Source organism: Stomoxys calcitrans, chromosome 1 (assembly GCF_963082655.1).
Source record: "Stomoxys calcitrans chromosome 1, idStoCalc2.1, whole genome shotgun sequence".
Taxonomy (NCBI): Eukaryota; Metazoa; Arthropoda; class Insecta; order Diptera; family Muscidae; genus Stomoxys; species Stomoxys calcitrans.
This window is the reverse complement of record NC_081552.1, coordinates 181,526,820-181,546,459: the sequence shown is the minus strand read 5'-3', so window position 1 is coordinate 181,546,459 and position 19,640 is coordinate 181,526,820. Positions and strand designations below refer to the sequence as shown.

The 19,640-nt window shown below is 37.7% G+C and overlaps 1 protein-coding gene across 1 annotated transcript in view; it reads right to left on the bottom strand.

Annotated features, from left to right (window-relative positions):
• Window positions 1-2,834: 2,834 nt before the first annotated feature.
• Window positions 2,835-19,640, bottom strand: part of LOC106093572 (uncharacterized) — a 76,177-nt gene continuing 59,371 nt past the window's right edge. Inside the window, exons 8-10 of the mRNA XM_059360387.1 lie at window positions 11,433-11,591; window positions 11,260-11,343; window positions 2,835-3,034 (exon numbers count right to left, since the gene is read on the bottom strand). Coding sequence (XP_059216370.1) covers window positions 3,002-3,034; window positions 11,260-11,343; window positions 11,433-11,591 — 276 coding nt within the window. The 3' untranslated portion in view covers window positions 2,835-3,001. The remainder of the gene's footprint in view (window positions 3,035-11,259; window positions 11,344-11,432; window positions 11,592-19,640) is intronic.

The following is a 19,640-nucleotide window of genomic DNA, read 5'->3' as shown; positions in this document are numbered from 1 at the left end:
GGCTGAAATTTTGCATGGCGTATTTTATTATGACTTTCAATAACTGTGCCAAATAAGGTTCAAATCGGTTAATAACCTGGTATAGCTGCCATATAAACCGATCTTGGATCTTGATTTCTTGAGTCTCTAGAGGTCGCAATTATTATCCGATTTGCCTGAAATGTACGACGGATTCTCTCATGACCATTAACATACATGTTTATTATGGTCTGAATCGGTCTATAGCCTTATACAACTCCCATATAAATCGATCTCTCTATTTTAATACTTGAGCCCCCAAGGGGCGCAATTCTTATTCGAATTGGCGGACCATACCTTGATATCACTCTAATAGCAGAGTAAATCTTTTCTTATATCCTTTTTTGCCAAAGAAGAGATGCGGGGAAAATAAATCGACAAATGCAATCCATGGTGGAGGGTATATCAGATTCGATCCGGCCGAACTTAGCACCAACAACTGTGCTGAGTATAATTCAAATCGGTCGATAACCTGATATAGCTGTCATATAAACCTATCTGGGGTCTTGACTTCTTGAGCCACTAAAGGGTGCAATTATTATCCGATTTGGCTGACATTTTGCAAGAGGTGTTTTGTTTTGACTTTTAACAACTGTGCTAAGAATAGTTGGAATCGGTCCAAAACCTGATATAACTGATAAACCTATCTGGGGTCTTGACTTCTTGAGCCTCTAAAGGGCGCAAATATTATCTGATTTGGCTGAAATTTTGTACAATGTCTTCTCTCATGACCTTTAACATACGTGTCGAATATGGTAGGAATCGGTTTATGGCCTAATACAGCTTCCCTATAAACCTATCTCCCTATTTTACTTCTTCAGTCCCTAAAGTGCGTAATTCTTACAAGATTTGGCTGAAATTTTACACAATGACTTCTTTTATGGTCTGCAATATTCAGTTCAATTATGGTCCGAAATGAACCATAGCTTGATGTTGTTCCAATAACAACACAATTCTTTTCGTTTATCCTTTGTTTGCCTAAAAAGAGATAATGTGGAAAGAGCTCGACAAATGCGATCCACGGTGTGGGGTATATAAGATTCGGCCCGGCCGAACTTAGCACGCTTTTACTTGTTTCACCTATTATCTTTTTGGTAACACTGGTTCAAACAAATCACGCACTTTTTGTATTTTGTTTCACTGTCAAACATCTTCAGTTTGGTCTATATTTTAACCATGAATCGTCTGATAAACGAACAACGCTTGCAAATTATTGAGTTTTATTATCAAAATGCGTGCTCTGTTATGAAAAACTTAATTTATGTTCAGTTTAATCGACCCACTCAATGGGTACGTATATTAAAAGAATTGCCGATTTTGGAGTAAAGATCAGCCAGAAGCGTTGCAAGAGCTACCAATGTATACAGAAAAAGCCACGGTTTGGTGCGGTTTATGGGCTGGTGGCATAATTGGAACGAACTTCTTCAAAGATGATGCGAATCGTGACGTAACTGTGAGTGGTGAGAGCTATCGTGAGGTGATATTTAATTTTTTTTTTTGGCCCAAAATGCAAGAGCTTGTGGTTTCAACAAGACGGTGCCACATGCCATACAGCACGCATAACAATGAACATAAGGCCTAAATAGGAAAGAACGCGTTGCGGAGCGTCGCGTTAAAAAAATCAATTCTGTATATTAATGTTAAAAAGCAACTCGCAAAAGTGAAACAATTTTTAACTTTGACGACCATTAATTCTACTTTTAGTGTGGCAACACCGAATGACGCTCAGTTTCAAGCGTCAAAGTTGAAAATTGTTTAACTTTTTCGCGTTGCTTTTGTAGAATTTGTGTGTAGGGTTGCATTTTTGCAACGCAACTCTCAAAACCAAAAACCAAAGCTGTTTTGGCCTATATTGGGAGGCGAGTGTGGTGAACATTTTATTTCACGTTTGGACTGGTCAATTGGCCTCCTACATCGTGCGATTTAACGCATTTAGACTTCTTTTTGTGGGGCTATGTTACAGCTCTTTTTTAAACAGACGAACCCGCTTCAACTGATGCATTGGAAGGCAACAATGAAGCATTTATTCTCGAGATACTGGCCGAAATATTGGAAAGAGTATGCCAAAGTTGGACTAAGCGGATGAACCATTTGAGGCGCAGTCACGGGTCAATATTTGCATGAAATAATCTTCAAACATTAAATTAGATGGACCGTACTATCCATTCAAGTAAAGATTTCAAGCATATTTCTGAATTTTATATGTTTTTTTTTGAAAACTTTCCTATAGCTCTGGAAAAGTCACCCTTTAGCTTCTTCAAAAACTGATTTTCCGATTTTACTTTCTTTTAACCTAGAATCTTAAATTGTTATCCGATTTGCTTGAATTTTGATTCAGTTTGTTTTTACATATTAATTCATAGTTTAATTAAAAATTTTTTTCCCCAGTCATATAATGCTTATTTTTAGCCAATTACGTGGCTGCCCACGTAACAAGTGATTAGCTCACAACTTCATGAAAACAATTCCTCTGGTAGTCATAGGAAGTTCGAACCAATTGAACTTAATGAGTATTTTATTACATTGGTACAGAAATACTTACGCAAGTGGTGATGGTTGTGGTTAGAATAACGAAGTAAACAGTAATCCCTCACAAATGTTGTGTTCAATTGTCAAAAGGAAATAGGTTTTGCTGAGCCTTAAAAATTGGTAACATGCAAGTCATTTGTTAATGTGCTTTGTGTAGAAGGACGGACGGATTCTGAACAACAAAAAAGTAAATTATATATCTTTATAGACATTTTAATTTATTTACAGAAACACATTTAATTATATACAAAAAATTTATTTTTCACTTTGACTATTTTGTACTGTTATCTCGTAAATTACTTTTTTACAGGCTTGTCTGCGAATTTTCCTCAGGTATTGCAGACATCACTGCACCTGTTTGCGATGCTAATAAAAATGGCGCTGAATGCTTCAAGTGAATGGAATCCTCTGCTGTGGGAGAAACATTTTCCGATTTTGAAATTGGCTCATTTGGTCATCTGGGAGATATGTCCAAGGTGATTGTTACCTAAAACGAAATAATGAAAGTATTTAACCAAAGTTTAAAGCATTAGCTTTAGTCGCTAGTGCTTTGTTCTTAAATGTTATGGTAATTTTAATTATAGTAAATACATAAACAGGTAAAAACGCACTAAACTCGGCCGTGCCGAATTTTGGATACCCACCACAATGGTTACATTTTTAATACCCTACACCACCACTGTGGTACAGGGTATTATAGATTTGTGCAACGCTAAGATGGAGAAGAGCTAGACCCCTTGATAAGAATACAGATCGACTCAGAATCACTTTCTGATTCGATTTAGCCATGTTCGTCTGTAAGTCCATGTATTCTTGTAATCAAAGTGCAGGTCGTATTTGTTGTCCAATCATCACGAAATTTTGCATATATAATTTTTTTTGACCCAAGGACGAACGCTATTTATTTTAATAAAAATCGGTTTAGATTAAGATATAGCTCCCATATATATGTATCGCTCAATTTGCACTTAAATAGGCGTAGTAGCTACAATTTTCAATCTGCAATTTCCGATCTGCACAAAATTTGACATGGATTGTTTTCTTATTGATATTAAAATATCTGGAAAATTTCATAAAAATCGGTTCAGATTTAGATATAGTTCCCATATATATGTATCGCCCGATTTACACTTAAATGGCCGCAGTATGGTAATATATGTGTCATTGATGGAATAAGAACCCTAAAGTGTGTAATATGATTACTTGTTATAAAGGATGATTTTTTAGCTCTTATCTAAAATAAGTTGGATTTGAATAAGGGAAGTAAGATTTGATTTGTCTTCTCTTGCGCTTATGAATCCAGTCGTCTTAAAGAGCCCTGTTCAAATTCAGATGTGTGCTTTACAACCTATTCTAGTTGGGATGGTTTTAAATCACCATGATCCATTTGACATCTCCCGCTTATAATATTTCTTTGTCGAAATTGAAATCCCGATACGGGAAACCAGTCAAATGCTTCTAGCAACAACACACTTTTGCTGACTTTTAAATGGTTTTTGCTATACCATTCTTTAAAGAGGAAGCATTAAACAAAGGTTTAAAGCCGAACAATATCCTGCAATAGAATCTCTCATTATAAGCTTTTTGCCTCAATGTGATTCGCTTTGAGCACATAGAGGCGAAACTGGAACTATTGAATGTCAAAGTAGGCCTGAGGATAAACATAGCAAAGACCAAATTGATGAGGGTGGGAACATCAAATCTGACACCGCTCACTATAAAAGACCATATCATTGAAGACGTTGACAACTTCACCTATCTTGGCAGCAAAATAACAAAGGACGGAGGATCAGAGGCAGACATACGCGTACGTATCAACAAGGCTAGAAGCGCCTTTCTTAAACTCAACAAAATATGGATATGCAGTGACATCTCACATAATACAAAAGTCAGAATCTTCAACAGCAGTGTGAAATCTATGTTATTATATGACTGTACAATTAGGAGCTTGACTACTCGTAAAGTCCAAGTTTTCATAAATCGCTGCCTACGACAAATACTTCAAATTTTCTGGCCAAACCATATTTCAAATGAAGAATTGAAAATAAGAACAAACACTCTCCCCATCGATGTAGAAGTACGGAAGGGAAAATGGGCCTGGTGGGGTCATATCCTACGCCAACCGCGCGATGATATAGCGACACATGGATTCGCTGCACGAAAAGAAAGTTGGAATCAAACCATATATCAAGCCAAGACTTTGGTCAACGATAGAGCTCGATGGAGGGAGCTTGTTGATGCCCCACGTTCACCCTGAACAGTTTACTATTGGTCATATTTTATATATATTAAACATAATATGTTTAATAACTCCAATCTTCTTATACATAGAAATCAATTTGTGTTTGTTTGTCGGTTTGTTTGTGTGTTCCTAATAGACTCAAAAACAGCTGAACCTAATTCCATTAAATTTTCACTGATGGTGCATAACGATCTTATGGTAAAAATAGAGTACTACATTTATTGATATCTGAAAGGGGGCGGACCCTCCCCCTTATCCTAATTTTCAAAAACGCCAGATCTCGTAGATGGGTGGTGCCATTTAAACGAAATTTTGTGTGCTCTCTTATAGTAACCTAACAATTTGGTATCCAAATTTCGGATGGGGTACCTAGGGGGCCGCCTCACCCTAAAATTCACCAAATATATATTTAGACCAATCATTACAATATGGGACTCAACTGAAAGGTATTTAGCATAAGAAAACGTATTTGATATCCAATTGTCGGACCAAGTGGTTGGGGGACCACCCTAAGCCCCAAAACACCCCTAAATGGGACATATAACAGACCATGGCAATATGGGACTAAAATGAAAGGTATTTGAGAGCAGAATACGAATCTGTTATCCAAATGTGGGACCAAGTTTCTGGGGGTCCACCCCTTCCCCAAAACAACCCCCAAACATGAGCTTAAATAAAAGCTATTTGAGTATAAAATACGAATCTTATATCCAAAAGTGGGGCCGAGGTGTTTGGGAAGCCGCCCTCCTCAAAAATTTGCCCCAAAGAGGGCAAATTTACGACCATAGCAATATGGGGCTCAAATGAAAGGTTTTGGGAGTAAAGCACAAATCTGATATCAATATTCGGGAAAAGTGTCTATGGGGCCATAACACCAACCGAAATAGGAAGTATTTGCTGACTATTACAATATGAGGCTCAAATAAGAGGGTTTTTAGAGTAGAACACGAATCCGATATATACTTTCAAGGCCAACTCACTGAGTGGCCGCCCATCCCCCAAAACACCCCCAAACCGGTCATGTTTGCCGACTATGGAAATACGGGGTTCAAATGAAAAGTATTTGGGAGTAGACCACGAATCTGATATCAACATTCGGGACCAACTATCTAGGGGACGTCCCAACATCATAAAAATCCCCAAATAGGACGTAATTGAGCACCAAGGCAATTTGGGTCTTCAAGACAATGGAGCTCGATATTGATAGTTTTTGGGGTCCATACCACAGACCGGACATATTTGCGGACTTTTGCAATAAGGGGCTGCCAATGTCAATATGGGATTCAAATAAATGATATATAGATACATGAGAATAGAGCACGTAGCTGATATTTTTTCAGGGCTTTAGTGTTTAGGGGACCAACCTACTCCCCAAAATACCCCAAATTGGGCATATTTATCGACCATGTCAATGTGGGGCTCATATGAAATTGGTACCGACTTTCGGGACCAATTTTCTACCCCTTTCCCAAAATAAACCATAAACAGCAATAATTTACTCACCATCGCAATATGGGGCTCAAATAAAAGTATTTCGGAGTTGAATACGAATATCACCAAAAACCCCCCAAGTGGTAAAAATTTGCCTCACCATGCAAATATGTGGCTCAAATGAAAGGTATTTGAGATTGGAAAACTAATAACCAATTTTGGGGCTAAGTGTTTGGGGGACGTCTCATCCTATATACTCTACTTAAATCAATAGCAATATGGGGTTTAAATAAATGGTATTTGAAAATAGAGTCCGATGCAAATATTTTTTTCAGGTCCAAGTGTCTAGGGGACCACCCCACCCCCATAAACACTCATGTATCGGACATCATGAGAATATCGGTCTTTGGGAGTAAAGCACAAATCTGATATCAATATTCGGGAAAAGTGTCTATGGGGCCACCCCACCCCCACAACAACCCAACCCCCAAAACCACCCCAAAATTGGACATATTTACCAATCATGGCAATATGGGACTCAAATGAAAGGTATTTGCGAGTAGAATACGAATCTGATATCCAAATGTGGAATCACGTTTCCGGGGGGTGGACCCCTTCCCCAAAATACCCCCCAAACAGGACTTATTTACTGACCATGGGGGTTTAAATAAAAGGTATTTGAGTGTAGAATTAGAATCTGATATCCATATATGGGGCCAAGTGTTTGGGGGGCTGCCTCTCCCCAAAAACATCCCCCAAAGGGATTAAATTTACGACCACAGCCATATGGGGCTCAAATGAAAGGTCTTTAGGAGTAAAGCACGAATCTGATACCAATATTTGGGAAAAGAGTCCACCCCACCCCCACAACACCACCCAAATAGTAAGTATTTGCTGAATTTTGGAATATGATGCTCAAATAAGAGGGTTTTTAGAGTGGAACACGAATCCGATATATATATTTTCAAGGCCAACTCACTGGGTGGCCGCCCATCCAAGCCGGTCACGTTTGCCGACTATTGAAAAATGGGGCTCAAATTAAAGATATTTGGAAATAGACCACGTATCTGATATCAACATTAGGGACCAACTGTCTAGGGGACGTCCCACCACCATAACAACCCCCAAATAGGACGTATTTGCTCACCAAGACAATTTGGTTCGTAAAGAGCTAAACACTTATAGTTTTCAGGGCCAATACCCCAAACCGGACATATTTGCTGACTTTTGCATAAGGAGTTTAAATGAGATTTGAAAACGAATTTTATATCCAATTTTGAGGCAAATGGCCATATGGGGTTCAAATAAATGATATATAGATATATGAGAATAGAGCACGTTGCTGAATAGTGTTTGGGCAACCACCCTAATCGCCAAAACACCCCTAAATCGGCCATATAAACCGGGGGGTTCAAATAAATGATATATAGATATACGAGAATAGATCACGGTGCTGACATATTTTCCGGGCTTAGTGTTGGGGGGACCACCCCAATCCTAAAAACACCCCTAAATCGGCCATATTTACCGACCATGTCAATGTAGAGATTAAATGAAAGGTATTGGGGGGTAGAGCAAGAATTGATACCCACTTTCGGGACCAATTTTCTGGTTTTTAAATTAATGGTTCTTGAAAGAAGAGCACGATGCTGATATTTTTTCAGGGCCAAGTGCCTGGAGGACCACCACACCCCCGAAAACACCCCTAAATCAGATATCATGAGAGTAGCGGGCAAAATAAAGTATTTTAAGAATGGAGTACACCTTACATCCAAACTTAAATTCGTAGATAAAGATCATATGGGATTCGGACAGGGGCACTCATATTGTTAAACAATTAGTCAAGCGATATACTATTTTCGTAGCATTGTATTTCACTAAAAGCTCTTAAATTGTCGAAAATAAATATTCCAAGGAAACTTTTGTTTCATATAAAGTAAAACAAGTAAAAGCGTGCTAAGTTCGGCCGGGCCGAACTTCCATGGATCGCATTTGTCGAGTTCTTTTCCCGGCATCTCTTCTTAGGCAGAAAAAGGATATAAGAAAAGATTTGCTCGGCTATTAGAGCGATATCAAGATATGGTCCGGTTTGAACCACAATAAAATTATATTTATGTTGGAGACCTGTGTAAAATGTCAGCCAATTCGAATAAGAATTGCGCCCTTTGTGGGCTCAAGAAGTAAAATAGAGAGATCGATTTATATGGGAGCTGTATCGGGCTATATACCGATTCAGACCATAATAAACACGTATGTTAATGGTCATGAGAGAATCCGTCGTACAAAATTTCAGGCAAATCGGATAATAATTGCGACCTCTAGAGGCTCAAGAAGTCAAGATCCCAGATCGGTTTATATGGCAGCTATATCAGGTTATGAACCGATTTGAACCATATTTGGCACAGTTGTTGGATAGCATAACAAAATACTACTTGCCAAAATTCATTCAAATTGGATAAGAATTGCGCCCTCTAGAGGCTCAAGAAGTCATGACCCAAGATCGGTTTATATGACAGCTATATCAAAACATGGACCGATATGGCCCATTTACAATACCAACCGACCTACACTAATAAGAAGTATTTGTACAAAATTTCAAGCGGCTAGCTTTACTCCTTCGGAAGTTAGCGTGCTTTCGACAGACAGACGGACGGACATGGCTAGATCGACATAAAATGTCACGACGATCAAGAATATATATACTTTATGGGGTCTCAGACGAATATTTCGAGTAGTTACAATCAGAATGACGAAATTAATATACCCCCCATCTTATGGTGGAGGGTATAAAAAAGGCGCAGCGGAGCGGGCCCGGGTCAGATAGTATATATATATAGCAACACAGGTTTAAACAGCTCACGCACGTTTCATGTTTTGTTTCATTATCAATTTTAGTTTGTTTTATAATTTAACCATCTGGTTATTTAGAGCGCACAACAAGCCGATTACTGGCTTAGGTGTATGTCTATACTGGCATAGGGTGGATCAATATCCGCACTCTCTTTTGCAACCTAACCTAAACTTGAATCGCTTACAAACGAACAAAGCTTGCAAGTTATTGAATTTTATTATCAACATGCGTGCTAACTTAAGAAAGTTTATCGCGCTTCTTCCACTTTATGGTCAGTTTAATCGACCCACTGAAGCGGTTATTCGGGACATTGTGACTAAGTTTCGCACCAAATTTACATTGTTGGACATTCGCTTAAGTAGAGTTTGAACAAAAGAAAATATCGCAACAACCTACCGCAACGCATAATTTTTGGTGATAGGGCTCTTGGAAAGTTTCCCAAAGATCCACTTTTTTATCGAACAATTTTTGTTCAGCGATGAAGCTCTTTTTTGGCTCAATGGGACGATTTTACCAAATTGTCGATTTTGGAGTGAAGATCAGCCAGAAGCATTGCAAGAGCTGCCAATGCATCCAAAAAACTTCACAAACTTTGGTGCGGTTTATGGGCTGGTGGCATCACCGGACCGTACTTCTTCAAAGATGATGCGGGTAGTAACGTAACTGTGAATGGTGAGCGCTACCGTGAGATCCAACTTTTTTGTCCAAAATGCAAGAGCTTGACTTGCATGTCATGTGGTTTCAACAAGACGGTGCCACACAACACGCGTAACAATGGACTTATTGAGAGGCATGTTCGGTGAACATTTAGTTGCACGGCCGCCTATATCGTGCGATTTAGCGCATTTAGACGATTTTTGTGGGGTTACGTTAAATCTCATGTACAGATAAGCCCGCTTGACGCATTGCAAGACAACATTGAAGCATTTACTCTTGAGATACCGGCCGAAATGTTGGAAACAGTATGCAAAAATTGGACTAAGCGTGTAATAATATGAAATAACACCTCAATATTATTAAAAAACACCTCAATATTCTTATACAATTCAGTCTGGCTGGATATTACATCTGTGTACTCATATCCGTCACTTGTCAAATCTTAATTGGCAGTTGGAAATTTACGGAATCCTTAGTTCGAGAAATCCTTCCCCCCTCTAGCCAACAAAGTTTTCCATATAAAACTAATTGCTTAAGTTTCGCCATTGAGATTGATATAAGAAATGTAAAACTTTACTTGAAAACAAGTAAAAGCGTTCTAAGTTCGGCCGGATCGAATCTTGGGAACCCACCACCATGGACTCTGTTAAAAATGTATACAAAATAAATTAGTTGAAGGGCATTATGTTACTCTACATACCAAACTTCTGGCAAATTAGTAAAAATTAATGCTTCTAGGATGATCGAGAGACCGGTTTATATGGGAGCTATATCAGGTTATAGACTGACTTGACCCGTACCTAACACAGTTGCTGGAACTCATAACGAAACTCCACATGCAAGATTTCAGCCAAATCGGACAAAAATTGCGGCTTGTAAGGGCTCAAGAAGTCAAATCGGGAGATTGGTTTATATGGGAGCTATATCAGGTTATAAACCGATTTGGACCTTACTTAACACACAAATTATACAGTCATTACGGAAGACCCCATGCAAAATTTCAGCCAAATCGGATAAAAATTACGGCTTGTAAGGGCTCAGGAAGTCAAATCGGGAGATTTGTTTATATGGGAGCTATATCAGGTTATAGACCGATTTGAACCGTACTAAGCACAGTTGTTGGAAGTCTTAACAGAATACACTGTGCAAAGTTTTAGTAAAATCGGAAACAAATTGCGGCTTCCAAGGGCTCAAGAATTCAAATCTGGAGATCGGTTTATATGGGAGCTATATCAAAATCTGAACCGATTTGGCACGTTTGCAATTCCCAATGATCTACATCAATAGGAAGTATCTGTGCAAAATTTCATGGAGGCTAGCTTAACGTGTTCGTGATTTCGACTGGAGGATGGGCAGACGGTCGAAAGGAAGGACATGGCTAGATAGACTCAGAACGTCGAGACGATCAAGAATATATATACTTTATGGGGTCTTAGAAGAATATTTCGAGGTGTTACAAACGGAATGACTAGAATAGTACACCCCCATCCTATGGTGGTGGGTGTAAAAAAAAGGAGAAATTTACACTTACTTCACACTTCTCTCGTTCGTTTCCTAAGCAGCTATTGTTTTTATACAATTGATATTGAGAGATTACACATAAAGTACAATAAATCTGCAAATAGAGTAAATAGTATAAAAACAAAATTTAAAACCATCTGATTTGCATGTTGTTATGGGCTTTGAAAAGGCTTACAAACTTACATTTAACGTTGTTATAAAAAATATCAGTGTAAATATGAAGCCATTGATAGGATCAAAATCAACTCGGCGATAAAAAGCAAAATACCCTATGTAGATAAGTTCCACCAGCAAATCCATTATCATCAGCAATATCCAGGGCAAAAATAGTTCTCTTTTTTTCTACAATAGAGTTAAAAAACAATCAAAAATAAAAAAACAGCATAATCGATTAATATAAGTGATGTGTGTATAAAAGATTAGACTGTTTAAAATATATTTATTCTATATTTGCTTGCGAGATAACGCACACACGTCTATATGTTGCTAAAGCATTACTTTAATCCTCACTTTGTGTTGCTATTGCGGATTATTTCATCCATTGTGTACCAGAAAATCCACAAATTATACAGACAAAAAACCACTCAACAGCCAGTGTTAGATGTCGTAACTTGAAAAATGTTTAAATAATTTGTTGGTTTTCAACATTCACAAGGGCAGGGAGTATTTAAATCTGATATTTAAAAAAATAAAAAATGCCAATTGAAAATATTTAAAACCAACCACCATCATCAAGTCAAAAGATTGGTTTTTGTTTACATAAACATTCACGGACCCCATATGTTACCTGTTGTTTTTTCGATGGTGCAAAAACGAAATTTATTCATATTGCAGTACATGAAGATATTCTGAAAACCTATATTTAGCACAGTTTCATATTTCATTCAATTCGAAAAAAAAAAACATCAAAAATGCGTCAACTTCAAGCTATATTTAGCACAGTAACACATATCATTGAAAAAAAGCCAGTAAATACATATTAAGTTCGGTCGTGCTGAACTTGATACCCAGCACATTGGATACATTTATTATCCTATTTTTATACTCTCCACCATAAGATGGAGGTATACTAATTTCGTCATTCTGTGTGTAACTACTCGAAATATTCGTCTGAGACCCCATAAAGTATATATATTCTTGATCTTCGCGACATTTTATGTCAATCTAGCCATGTCCGTCCGTCTGTCCGTCCGTCCGTCCGTCTGTCTGTCGAAAGCACGCTAACTTCCGAAGGAGTAAAGCTAGCCGCTTGAAATTTTGCACAAATACTTCTTATTAGTGTAGGTCGGTTGGTATTGTAAATGGGCCATATCGGTCCATGTTTTGATATAGCTGTCATATAAACCGATCTTGGGTCTTGACTTCTTGAGCCTCTAGAGGGCGCAATTCTTATCTGATTGGAATGAAATTTTGCACGACGTGTTTTGTTATAATATCCAACAACTGTGCCAAGTATGGTTGAAATCGGTCCATAACCTGGTATAGCTGCCATATAAACCGATCTTGGGTCTTGACTTCTTGAGCCTCTAGAGTGCGCGATTCTTATCCGATTGGAATGAAATTTTGCACGACATGTTTCGTTATTATATCCAACAACTGTGCCAAGTATGGTTCAAATCGGTTCATAACCTGATATAGCTGTCATATAAACAGATCTGGTGATTTGACTTCTTGAGCCTCTAAAGGGCGCAATTCTCATCCGATTTAACTGAAATTTTGCACATAGTGTTTGAGTATCACTTCTAACTACTGTGTTAAGTATGGTTCAAATCGGTCCATAACCTGGTATAGCTGCCATATAAACCGATCTTGGGTCTTGACATCTTGAGCCTGTAGAGAGCGCAATTCTTACCCGATTGGAATGAAATTTTGCACGACGTGTTTTGTTATGATATCCAACAACTGTGCTAAGTATGATTCAATTCGGTTCATAACCTGATATAGCTGCCATATAAACCGATCTGGGATCTTGACTTCTTAAGCCTCTGGAGGTCGCAATTATTATCCGATTTGCCTGAAATTTTGTACGACGGATCCTCTCATGACCATCAACATACGTGTTTATTATGGTCTGAATCGGTCGATAGCCCGATACAGCTCCCATATAAATCGATCTCTCTATTTTACTTCTTGAGCCCCCAAAGGGCGCAATTCTTATTCGAATTGGCTGACATTTTACACAGGTCTCCAACATATAATTTAATAGTGGTCTAAACCGGATCATATCTTGATATCGCTCTAATAGCCGAGCAAATCTTTTCTTATATCATTTTTTGCCTAAGAAGAGATGTTGGGGAAAGAACTCGACAAATGCGCTCCATGGTGGAGGGTATATAAGATTCGGCCCGGCCGAACTTAGCACGCTTTTACTTGTTTTTTACTTAAATATTGTATCAATAACTTTGCTTAAATTGTTAAATATTTTGTACCAATTATTGCTCTATTTAAATGAAAACTTGTTGAACTCATTGTATTTATCAATTTACTAACCTATGCTTTATATAAGACACTGTCTTTTGTATGGGTTTTGTCATAAGAAAAAACAAATACAAATACCCATTGAGATGTAAACCGACCGACTCAGAATCACTTTCCTATTCGATTTAGCTATGTCCGTCTGCCTGTCCATGTCTATGTTTGTTTGTGTACAAAGTACAGGTCGCAATTTTCATCCGACCGTCTTTAAATTTGGTACAAGCATGTCTTTCGGCCAATAGACGAAGCCTATTGAAATTGGAAAAAATCGGTTCAGATTTGGATATAGCTTCCATATATATGTTCATCGGATTTGCAGTAATAATTAAATACCGACATTACCGGTGAATTTCATATAAATCGGTTCAGATTCATGTATACATTTATATCGCCCGATTTTCACTCCTAGAGCCACTGCAGGCGCATTCATTGGCACATCTTCCCAAAATTTTGTACAACGCATTCCTCGACGACTTCCACATTGTTTATAATGTTCACATTTAGATACAGCTCCTATATATAAGTTCGTTTTGCTGTAATATTGCAATAAAATGGTCAACCGATTTTCTTGAAATTTAGCATGAAGGATATTCTCTTGACTCTTGACATAAATGGTGAATTTCATGGAAATCGGTTGGGATTTAGATATAGCTCTTATATATATATATATATATATATATATATATATATATATATATATATATATATATATATATATATATATATATATATATATATATATATATATATATATATATATATGTACATATATATATATATATACATATATATATATATATATATATATATATATTGTAACGGCCGTATTTATTTACCTTGATTTTTATGAATGTTGATTATTATAATTATATGTTTGACAATTTGAACTTAATTTATATTTTCCTTAACTGTCCCAACTACCCTCATAAATTGTAATTTTTGTTGAGAGAAAATATGTTTTACTTTTGTATTTCATTGTTTCAAATTGTTCCATTTTAATTCCATTGGATACTAGATTGTTTTCATGATTTTACTTGTCCCTTTATAAGTCAATACATTTAGCTATAAGTTGTCATTCTTTACCGTATCTTGACAAATAAAGAGACTGCAAACCTAAGTCTTCATCGTCTTGTTTTCCTTTTTATAAAATCATATTAAACATAAAAATAAAATTAATACCAAGACACTAGCTGACCTTCGGGACTCCAGTGGCTGGTAATAATCTGAGGACAAATACTGTTTATTATCTTATTTGAACCAGATTAATAAATAATAATACTCCTCTAAATAATCATTTATTACAATTGGCGCCCACCGTAAAATTTTTAAATATTTTGCTGAAAATTCTACAACAGTTTTGCATAAAATATTTAAATTTTTGCAAAACATAATTTTCGCAAAATAAAAGAAGAAACGTGTTTCGCATTTATTCAATTGCCGTCCACTTATGCTGCTGTTGCCGTCGCTATCATCAGGTTGAGTTGTTTGTTGTTGTTACAAAAAGGGAATCACCATACGTGAGTCATCGCCCACGGTTGGTTGTTGTTGTTGTGACTCCCGCATGTTTTAACTCCACATCTCATTGCTGTTGCTTCAGCTCCAGTCTATCAACAGTCTAGGCAAAGGGTTTTGTTGTTGCGAAAACATTTCTTCTTCCCAGCATTTCGTTTTACCAGTGTGTTGTTGCTTTGCTGTGATCATCACATCAAGAGATATACACATTGCCTACCAAGCCGCTGTTCCAATATCACTTCGTAACTTGTGCTTGTGCATATGTTGGTTTCGCTCATCACACACAAGTTGTTGTTGGAGTAAGTCTTGCTTAAAGCTTTAGCTGTTTCTCCCATTGGTGTCGATTAAATTCTCTTGCTCTCACTGGAATTCGAAGTGTTTTACGTTCCATCAATCTTTAAGATTCGAACATACATACATACTCTTCTGGAGAAAGATATTCTCTTAGATAGACTCAACAGGGTTACCATCAAGCCTTAATAAAGAAAATTCTTGCAATGAAGAAAACGCCAAGAACAACCATGAATTCTTTAAGCGCAGGTATTGTGGATAGCCAAAACCCAAATAACACCATGAATTCTAATGGAAATAATGCAGTTTCTACGGTAAATAACGATCAGAATTCGAACATGGGTCAAGTGGCAATTGATCAGTCTGCTAATACCGAAACTAGTAGGACTATGCCATCGACCAGTTCACATCAAAATAATTTCCAATTTCAAGGCTCAGCCCCAGCAAATATGCATCAATCGTCATCTAATATTCCAAATGCTAGTACGGCTTATTCAGCACTGAACGAGCAGTTAATTGCATCATTGTTAAGTAATGTCCAAGTAAGACCGCAAATTAGCGCCACATTTAGTACTTGCAGCGCACGTTTTAACGGCTCAAGTGATAAGGAAAATGTGGAGGATTTTATTGCAACAATCCTGGTCTACAAGGAATCGACACACATTTCTGATCGTTTGGCTCTTATTAGTATGCCCCTTTTGTTAGAAGGATATGCATCATCATGGTGGCAAGGAGTTAAAGATGAGGCTAGCACATTCGAGGATGCTATTAATCTGTTAAGAAGTGCATTTGCGCCCATCAAATCTGATTGGAGAATTTACTCCGAAATTTTTAAGGACAAGCAGAAACCGACTGAAAGCACTGACAGTTTTATCTGCAGAAAACGGCGGTTATTTGCATTGTTAAAAGAAAAAGTTTCCGAGCGTGCTATTATTGATATGATCTACTATCAAATCAATGTCAACATTCGGGAGAAAGTGCCAAGAGAAGCTGTGAAAACGTTTCAGGACCTTCTCAGTAGCGCTCGAGAAATAGAGCTATTCATGACTGAAAATAAGACAGAAATTGTCATTAAACCCCAACTTTCTCGAGAAAAGACAAATGTTCGTTGTTCATACTGCCGTAAAAAGAACCACACAGCCGATGTATGTTACAAGCGAATAGAGGTCGAAAAGAGGGGAAAGACCAAAGATGAAGTAAAATTGAACTGCTATGGCTGCGGTGCTGCAGGATTTTACAGGTCAAACTGTCCAAAATGCAACTACAAAGAGATAATGGAAAGCCCAAAGGAACTAAACTTAAATAGTATTCAAACCACAATTGTTGGTAGAAATGTTCCAACCATAAATATAAATGTCAATGGATCGGACCAAGAAGCTTATCTGGACACAGCTGCCAGGACAAGCATAGCTGGTTACGAACTTTTTATGTTATTGAAGAAAAAGGAGGTCCCATTTCAAGAAGTATTTGCAGAGGTGACATTGGCTGACGGAAGTTCGAGAAAAGAAATGGTCTTATCGACCATAGCCTGTATTCTTATAGGCAAACGTTTTAAACGAATTCGTTTTGTTTGCTTGCCAAAGGCAAGAAACAATCGAACCCTAATTGGTATAGATTTTCTGGAGCAATGTGGAATGGTTATGGATTTAGCACAAAGGACTTGGCATTTTGTTGACGAACCATCCAAAATCTTTGAATTTAAATGTACGCCATCTAAGGCTATTGAAAAACGTAGTCAAATGAATGCTAGTACAACAAAAACCGAAAGGGAGAAAGAAAACGTTCAAGATTTTTTATTATGGTTTGTAGCATATGGCGAAGAAGACCCAACACATCCAAATAATGTTGCTGAATTTCCCGCCAACGACTACTCTCCAGGAGGTATCACAAAAATATTTGCTGATGCTATACCACAGGATTTTGAAATCCCAAATGAAAATAATTTATTCCCTCCATTGAAGAAAATGAAAAAACAAGCGGAAACTGAAGTTTTACCGCAAGCGGTTACATTAAACGCGATCGATTTTGAATTTCGAGAAAACGAAGCTGAACATTTGACTGAAAGTCAAAAAGATTTATTGAAAAGCGTTATCAATAAGCATAACGACATATTTGAAAATATTGTTGCTCCAATAGCCAACATTGAGCACAAAATTAATACCGGAAATCATCTGCCAATAGCCAATCCACCATACCGGATCTCACCAGCTATGAAAGTGAAGTTGAAGGCAGAATTGGATAAAATGTTGCAAGATGGAATCATAGAAGAAAAGGAATCTCCCTGGGCATTTCCAGTGGTACTTATACCTAAAAAGGATAATGAAATTCGACTGTGCGTAGACTATCGCAAATTAAATGCTATAACTGTCACCGACACATATCCATTACCTCGAATTGATGACCTACTTCATGCAGCTAAAGCAACACCGTATATGTCGACATTAGACTTAAAATCTGGGTACTGGCAAATAAAACTTGCAGAAGAAGATAAGCTTAAAACAGCTTTCACCACACCATTCGGTATATTCGTATTTAACCGAATGCCATTTGGACTCAAGAACGCTCCGGCCACTTTTCAAAGAATAATTGACAAGTTTCGCTCAAGTCTGCCAAAGCTCTTAATACTGGCTTATCTTGACGATATTATTATTTGCTCTCCAAATTTTGAGACCCATTTGTCTGATTTAGATCAAACCTTCGAGAAGCTTAAAAAGTTTGGTTTTCATTTGAATGACAGAAAATGTTTTTTCTGCAGATCAGAGGTCAAATACTTGGGACATATTTTGACTACAAGCGGTATTAAAATTGACCCAGAGAAATCTGCAGCCATAATTAATCGGCCAAAACCGAAGAATTTGAAACAGCTCATGTCTTTTCTTCAAACATGCTCTTGGTTTAGGCGATTTATTCCCGATTTTTCCAAAGTTGCCAGACCCCTATCGAATTTGACAAAGAAGAAAGCTACATGGAACTGGGGGAACGAAGAAAACCAGGCATTTAATAAATTAAAGCAGCTGTTAAGTTCTCCTCCAGTATTGCAACAAGTTCAAGAATCGGCACCATTCCTTCTTAGAACAGACGCGAGCAACTACGCGATCGGGGCTGTACTATTGCAGGGGGAGAAAGATAAAGAACACCCTATAGAGTACGCCAGCCGTCTGCTTATACCCGCAGAACGCAATTACTCAACAACTGAACGTGAAGCTCTAGCCGTTGTTTGGGCTATACAGAAATTTAGAGGCTATGTAGAAGGTTCGGAAATCACCATTTTAACTGATCATCAGCCGCTGAAATGGCTCTTTGCTTTAAAATCTCCAACAGGAAGACTAGCACGATGGTCTTTATTTCTACAAAGCTATAATCTACGTTTCGAATATACCCCTGGAAGGCAAAACGTCGTAGCAGATACTCTTTCTCGTCCACCATGCGAAAGCGAACAATGTTGCATTTCATGCGAATGTAACTCGATTGATATCGATTTTCCTAGAAAAGGATCCGAAGAATTTCGCAAATCCCAGCTTGACGATCCCGAGCTCAAGAAAATCATTGACTCATTTGAACAAAATGATGAAAATTCATACAGACACGCAAGTCGTGGCTACATAATAGTCGACGGAATTCTGTATCGTTATTGCTCTGAACAAGACTCGGAAAACGGCCAGCTTGTCATACCAAACTCTTTACGAGAAGAAATCTTACAAAAATACCACAAAGACGCCACAGCAGGACATTATGGCATAGACAAAACTATTGCTCGTATTGCCCCATTGTTTTATTGGTCTGGAATTAGATCGGATATCACGAAATATGTGAAAGCATGCGACGAATGCAAAAAGTACAAGCCGAGTAATATGAAACCAGCTGGATTGTTGCAAACCGTCAGTAGTAGACAGCGATTTGAAATTATAGCCGTTGACTTATTTGGACCATTACCACGAACTAGCAATGGACATCAATGGATCCTCGCCGTCGAAGACATCTGCAGCAGATGGATGGAATTGTTTGCCCTTAAAGAAGCATCGGCAGAAAATTGTGCTTTAATCTTACTGAACGAAATCATACTTCGATATGGCGTTCCACGCAGAATTCATACTGATAACGGATCTCAATTTA